Here is a 7685-nt window from a genome sequence, read left to right on the forward strand (position 1 = left end):
GTTTTATGCTACGATACGAAATATTGCGGTCATGTATTATGTATTGTGTAATCGTTGGCTAGTAGCCTATGTTTCTCATTTCGAATTGGCAGCGTCTCTTATTTAAAATTCCTTTTGTTCTTTTTAGACCACGTTTATGCACATCCACTCACTGAGACCTTTTTGTTCATTAGCTTAGTGTTAGAACTGTGCTATTGAGTGCACGACTAGCACGAACTGGGAATGAAATACTGATTTGTCTGGAAAAAAAAATTATGTATAAATCGTTAGGCCTATTTTAAATAGTCTAAATGAAGAAAGTGGGTTTCTGTGTGGTTGTGTTCTTTACAGCGTTATCCTAAGTGTCGCACGAATGACAAATAGCGAATATTAATCTCGGGAGAGTTCCACAGAGGTTTATAATTGTTTATATGAAATGTTTCTTTTAATTCACTCACGCTGAGAAGGCTCACGCCTGCTGTCTGTCCGCGGCGGTTCCCCCACAGAACAGCTGCCAGACCGGGAGCAGCTTCGCCATTCCCAGAGCAAATGCGTCAAACCGTCTATTCTCATATAGCAGACCGGTCCCGAGCCTTACTTGAATACACGCCTATGCTAATGAGTTCAGATGGGCTTAAAGAGTTTACAAAGAACTTATGTTGTTCCCTAAAAAGTAGCTTATAGGCTAACATACCGTTAATATATATATATATATATATATATATATATATATACACACAAAACAGGATTTGTTATGTCCTCTTAAACTGATGTTATCTTGCATCATATACAAGTGCCGAGAAGAATTAGAATTTAGGCCTATATGTTAGATATTTAGATTTATAAATTAAATTGTTTGTTTTTAAATTAAATTAAATTAAATTAAATTAAATTAAATTAAATTACTTTCTTTTTTAATCCAGGTTTTTTTTTTAAACCAACACGCCTGATGCTAAAAGCCATTCACTATAATGTATCTTTCTTGAATTGTGCAGTTATTGGAATCAAATTTTAAACTTACTTTTAAACAACAGAACAGCCCCAAAAAGGTCCCGTCAAATTAGTAGTATTTCAAGAGAAAGCGTCTGACATTAGCTTTTTATCATTTTGTCTTTATTTCACCCTTTCTTTAAATCTAATAAACTTTATAAGCGTATGTACTAGTATAAGTGTATTTGTACCAAAAAAGACAAAACAAACAATCTGACAATGCACAGTCCTTTTACTGTCACGGTCACAGGCTCGTCTGGTTTAGTTTGGCCTATACGTCAAAAATGGTCCATATTAAATAATACATCTTTTTCTTCGATAAAATCGTCTCTCAGTGTTGGAGAAAAAATGCGTCTTGTGAAAGTTCAGCGCAGTCTGTCACATCACGTGTGATACATTTGTCTCTCCGTGTCTTTTCGTTTTACCGAGGATGCGGTGTGCCCACTATTGGGTTTGCTATCGGGTTCAGTGCCGGTTGTCCCCCGGGCCCCAGGCCGTGAATGAGCACTCTGGGGACGAGCGGTCTCTGGAGAGATGGATGCGGTGTGGACGGAGTCCGGTACATACTGCTGTACATGGCAGCAGCGGCGGCGGCCGCTGTCGTGCTGTCCACGGTACCTAATAAACTCGGGTGGTAGAAATACGGAGATGGGAACATTCTCTGTAAAGCCGAATAATTTCCAGCTTCAGCCAGCAGTTCTAATCCGACAGCCGTCTGCCTCTTCCATTTCGTCCTGTAATGAGATCAAAATACAAGAAATCAATTATTAAACTCTCCACATGGCTCCTTCTGGGCCAGATTGTTCGAGAAGTGAATGCTGGATTCTGGTACAAAACAAATGTAGGTAAACATCATATAAATAATATCGTTAGGCCGAAATGGTGTAAAATACATCAGAATATTGCTAACCTACTAAAACATTTTTTTTTCCCGATTAAATTTGGCTAAATTGTTAATTCCGATGCATTTAGAATTCGGTGAACTCTCTGCAACAGTGCGCAGCATGACGAACATTCGTTGCCTAAATATATAATATAATAGTTATAAGAAATTTTATACAAATATGAGCAGTGTTTCAAAATGAAAAATTGCTTAGGAGGGAAAAAGGCAGAAAATATTTGAGTTGCTTAAAGTAGCGTTGTCCATGAACAGCCATTTGCATTCAAATTATTTAAAATTGTTTAATATGACAAAACTGTAAAATACAATTTCAGACAGAATGTTAAAATTATTTGATCCATATATTTTGTTGCGCCGTTCAGATATGTAAAAGCTCGCTTAATAATACTAATAACAACAACAATAATAATAATAATAATAAAAGCCTAATAAAATAGTAACTAATAAATAATAATATAATACAAAACATCTCGAATTTTGGCAACTGCAAAAGTTTCAAATGTAGATACAAAAATATGGTAAATGCTTGCACAATCTAAAAACATTATTATTATATGTCATAAATGTTATATGGAAACTTACCGTCGGTTTTGATACCAAGTCTTGACTTGTGTGTCTGTGAGGTTTAGGGCTGCTGCCAGGTCCATTCGGTCCTGTACGCTGAGGTATTTCTGTCTTTCGAAACTGCGCTCCAGCTGGTTAAGTTGATGGTCGGAGAAGGCCGTCCGCGCTTTGCGAGGTTTTTTAGAGCGGACTGGCGGACTGTCTCTCGAACTAGATATTTCCCGATCGCCCTCTTCTTTTGCTCCTAAAGAAGTTAGTAAAATGAAAATGAAAGAAAATGTATTATAAAAGAAGTTGTTAATTTCTATATTCTTTAAATTAGTTAAATAAGTACTCAAAATAAGAACCCAGACTAATAATTTAGTAATTACTGTTCAAAATGTTTATTTTGGTAAATTGTGATTGTTATAGGCCTCGATTACATGCACAAATCTAAATCTGGTTAGGTCTGATTATTTCGTCTTGGTATTAGTAGAAACCAATATGAGTACCAGGGTCTTTAAAAAAAAATACCAGGTATACAAAAATATACATATTTGTCTCCTAAATAAATTAGGTCGCTCGTATGTAGACGAAAATATTACAGCAAAACGAGCAGGATCGATATGTCAATCTATCTCTATTTGTAGCAGTTTTTGCTGGGCTCCGTGATCCCCCCTCAAGGAAGAACAATAATCTCTCTAATTGACTCACTAGGGAGGATCCCACACCGGGCAAAATTCACCAGCCTTTACATCTGTTATGCTAATATCAGAGAATAACTTCAGTGACCGGCTACCGATATTGTTATTGTATTGTAATACTGGTTCTTACTGAAAACACAGACTAAAACAAAGCCTTTTATTTGGCTTTAATATGGACGTCGATTTTTTTTTTAATTATAATAAGTAAAAATGTTAGCCTATGGGTATTTTGTACATTGAAGGCATTGAATTAATTCAAGCGGTTGAACCACAACGTTAATTAATTGTTACAGCCCATTGAAATTATATTTGCGTTTTGTCCAAAAATCCGTTTTAATTTGGTTATTTTATTTAATGTTGCATGGCCAATTAGTTGTGAAAAATTCAATAATTCTATGCGCTTTCAACTTCACAATGAAAAAGATACTTCTTTAAACTCACATGCTTGCAATAATAAACAACACAGAAAAGTTTATTAAGACATTTAAATGTAATATTTATTTTTGTAATCTATTAGCTAATGGTTGTTTTTTTTCGCGGTACGATGCAATGTTCATATTACTGTGTAAATAATTAACGACAATTAACGTTTAAACATTAATTAACGTAATTAACGTAACGACAGTTTTCAGAATTTCAAACTCTTCTTAATAATTTATTCTATTATATTACCAAAAAGTATAAATTTCAAACGGCTACTGTGATCTAAAGGTCTACCCTAAGTTTTTATTATGTATTTAGGCTATTCATTTATTTTGTATGGAAAACGCACTCTTACCGTTACATTTTAAATTGCTCTGAATGTCATCTCTTTCCAGTTTGCTTCTGTTTTCATCTTGCTCTAGTTTGGGCCTGATGCCGTCCGGGGCGGTCCCGCTCTCTGTTTTGGGGCTGTGATGTGGAGATGGTACACTGGTGCTGTAAGGAGCGCACGCTGCTAGCGGTTTACTGTCGCCCAAAATGTCTTTGATTAGAAAGGAGGAGGTGGCAGTCCTGGGGGCACAGCCAGCCTGACCGAGCGGATGAGGCTGGGGTGAAAGTTGCAAACTCTGAGCCTGACTGTGATGATGATGGTGATGGTGATGCTGAAGGCTGTCTTGGACCAGATGCGGCTCGGGATGCTCCATCGTAACTGAGATCGGGGATGAGGGGACTGTTCCCACAGTGTCTATCTCCGAACATGGTGATGGCGTCGCCTGGCTCCTGAAATCCGCTGTTCTGTTACTATCACCGAGGCGAAAATCTCCGTTCATCAGTACTGAGCTGCCAGGATTGGTTGTGGACAAAATAGTGTCTATTCCGAAACTAGACCCACTGGATCCTTCCATAGTACAATAAAAGGATGAGCACTTAAGTCGTCTTCATAACAACTTTCCTGTACAATTTTGTAAAAGAAGAAAAAAAAACCTAATCGGAATCAATGAAACGACTAACAGAACTCAAAGGTTAACGCAATAAAAAAGCCCCGGAAAAGTACAAAATAAACATTACGCACAAATAAAAAAAAAATCCTTGCACTTACGCAAAGAAAAAGAGAAATATAGCCTGCGCTCCAAGATGTTGTTACATTCAAGGTGAAATGTGGAAAGCAAGTGGATCTGTGTAGTCCACGTCCTTTTGTTATGGTTATTGAACTTTCTTTCAAAGTTGAGGTGTGGAGAGATTGGGATGCTCTAACTCCTCGACATCACGCTCCCTTTTGCCACTAATCGCTGTAGTGTTGCTCTACAACGACTTCCTATATTGACGTCATACTTTCTCCTTTATTATAACACACTCCTCGTGTTCCCCATCTCTCCTCTCATTGGTTACATGGTCACGCGTCTGTCCAATCAGCGATTTTTACTTCATCATTACACTTTAGAGCCACTCATTGATTCCGCAGTGCTCTTTTGAAACCTTCCTTCCGCTATAATGTCTCAGACGGCATCTTCGTTTGACATAAATGCGTTTATGGTAACACTTTACATCATTTTGTGCATGTTACACATATTGCTTGTTGCTAAAACTAACAGTAATAAACTACAACAACGACGTGAAATTACTAGACGTTCCACATTATGTAATAATTGCACAAAAGTATAGCTCGGTAGCCTAATATTATCCAGCGACTAACTAATCATTTAGCATACTCTGTGATTATAGCATTCCATCTTCCGTCAATTAAAATGTAAATATATAAATTAACAAATAATATCAAAAGGGTTTACTAATTCAATTGTGAACTTTGTTTAAGGATTGCGTTTAATTGTGAACTTTGTTTAATGATTGCATTGTTTACTTGTTTAACATTCATTCATTACGTATGCTTTGTATCAGCTTATGTTTTTTTGTTTCTTTCTTTCTTTGTTTGTTTTTTCCTTCCCAGTTTATATTTCTCCAAAAGAAAACCTCACAATAATAATCCCTATTGGCAAAACAAAATTGTGTCATTTATTCTGTTGAGCACAGAGACAGTGAAACGTGCTAGAGAAATAAGCCCGTTTTGAGCTGATAGTCATTGTGTGTGTCAGGGCCTTTGAGTGAAAGCACTGATTCTAAATAGCTCAAGGGAATGAAATGATGGCGAATATTGTACATGACATATGCCCGACTTGTATCTTGCCTATTTTCTTCTAAATAAACCCTGGGCGTATTCTAGATTTATAAATCAGCTTCATTTCGTTCACTTTGTTTATACACGAGAAGACAAAGTGCGTTAAATGGAAATGTTTTCAGATTGATGAGCAGAAATTAAGTAGGCCTACCAGCGAACACTATATGCGTTTAAATCTTTACCTCTCGTTAAACATTAGGGGGAAAGAATTCTTGATAGAATAATCATTATCTTACAACACTGTTTAATGCCGGACTTTTATTTGTTAATTTTGAGTTACAGTTCAAAATGTTTTATATGCCACTGAGTGCGTAGATTTATACTGAGAGGAGGAGGATGATGCGATATATATGCAGGTATATCTGATGGCTTACATGTTCTCCAACAGACGGACTGAGAGCTGGTTATATCAGGCTGCTGCGTTCTCTAACGTAGGTTTGCTACGGTCGAGCTTTCCGTGGATCACTCCACTGTGCTCCCAAACCTGTTTGCAACCTCCTCCTGTAACGGACCGAACTGAGATTTTAACCTCTTTTATTTAGCTGAGCGACGTGGGAGGCATCATTTAGGTTTGTTGTGCGCACCGCTTTAATTTATTTTACAAAAAGGAAATAAATAATCTTTAGAAAACAGTTTTATGTGGTTATATATGTTCATAGATTTTTATTATTATTATTATTTGGAATATGCTATAATTATAATTTAGGTTTATTACGTAGGCTATTATATGTGCCTGTCTGTTTTTGTTGCAAAGGATTTCTTGAACATATGTTTCGGAAAAATTGTTGAAAATATTGCAATCAAAAATATAAGGGATTGCATGTTCGTTTTTCGTACATGTTCCTCTATTCGTATAAAATTGTTTCTCCGGGGGAAAAAAAACTCAACAATCTCTTTAAATGTTCAGCCTGTTTAATAATTCATACTGATTTACATGACTGTACTGGAGACTGTCTTTTAAAAATATTTTATTTTAAAGTTTATTTTGTTTAAATGTTCTTGTATTTTGCTTTTTCCTGTGGCGACCTAATAGCTGACCTGTTACACGTAATAGTAACTATCTGGTTAGAAGTTTCTGCAAATTTGGTGACTAAACACTTCAACGATAAAAATCTACGATGATGTATATATACCATGCATGCAATTGTCAGTTTGAATTATATACATATTGTGCTTGACTTGTTCGCTTGTCATTCCTAAAATGTCTGTATTCTGTACTGAACTTAAATAATTAGTTAAGTCGTGGCTAATTGGTAAATTCTTGTAAAACACGCACTCCCTGACATGATTTTACACACGCTCAGTAATAACACTAGGCGGCGACAAAGCTGTCTCAGAATTCCTGTCAATAATCGCTTGAAGACTGCTGGTTAATGCAGGGCAAAACCTCTCTATGTACACATACCGACATCAAGTTTTAACAACAGCCAAACCCAACTAAATGCCTAAATAGGTGTCTTGAATATCTGAGGTGGTTACATAAATCAATTAAGATACACTGTAGTTAAGGTTGTACTCTGAACTGACTTTAATGGATTTAGGCAATATCTAACAATTTTCCAGTCACATCTAAATACATTATATTAACTTCCTGCCAAAAAGTTTATTTTAAAATGTTTTAGAAACATTTTCTACATAGGCTATAATTATTTGGCCATATGATATTTGCTGCCATAGCCTACAGATATGCTTGACCTTTTATACATATATTCAAATTTACTATCTAATTTAGTTAGAGGAGTGAAATCTGTTTTGCCCCAAGATGTGAAAACGATCTATTGGCAATGTATGTCTTTCCGTTGAAGAAAATCAAAGCGATGGTTGAACACGCCAGTCAATCTCATGAGACTCCAGCAGCATGTTCATTAACAGTTCACTAATTGCAGCAACTCATTGAGCCTCAATCAATCGCTTTATTAGGTTTAAGGGCGCCGCTGGAACAGATTGAATACAACCAGTCAGGGTATCATCT

At 36.2% G+C, this 7685-nt stretch overlaps 1 protein-coding gene across 1 annotated transcript; it reads right to left on the minus strand.

Annotated features, from left to right (window-relative positions):
* Window positions 1-1225: 1225 nt before the first annotated feature.
* LOC107678352 (barH-like 2 homeobox protein) lies at window positions 1226-4835 on the minus strand. The gene is made up of 3 exons (XM_016473573.1): window positions 3896-4835; window positions 2453-2678; window positions 1226-1703 (listed from the first exon to the last, which is right to left on the minus strand). The coding sequence occupies exons 1-3, from the start codon at window positions 4443-4445 to the stop codon at window positions 1391-1393; spliced, it is 1089 nt and encodes a 362-aa protein (XP_016329059.1). The 5' UTR covers window positions 4446-4835; the 3' UTR covers window positions 1226-1390.
* Window positions 4836-7685: the final 2850 nt, after the last annotated feature.

The sequence above is a fragment of the Sinocyclocheilus anshuiensis genome, unplaced genomic scaffold, assembly GCF_001515605.1.
Source record: "Sinocyclocheilus anshuiensis isolate Anshui unplaced genomic scaffold, SAMN03320099.WGS_v1.1 scaffold1426, whole genome shotgun sequence".
In the NCBI taxonomy this organism is placed as follows: Eukaryota; Metazoa; Chordata; class Actinopteri; order Cypriniformes; family Cyprinidae; genus Sinocyclocheilus; species Sinocyclocheilus anshuiensis.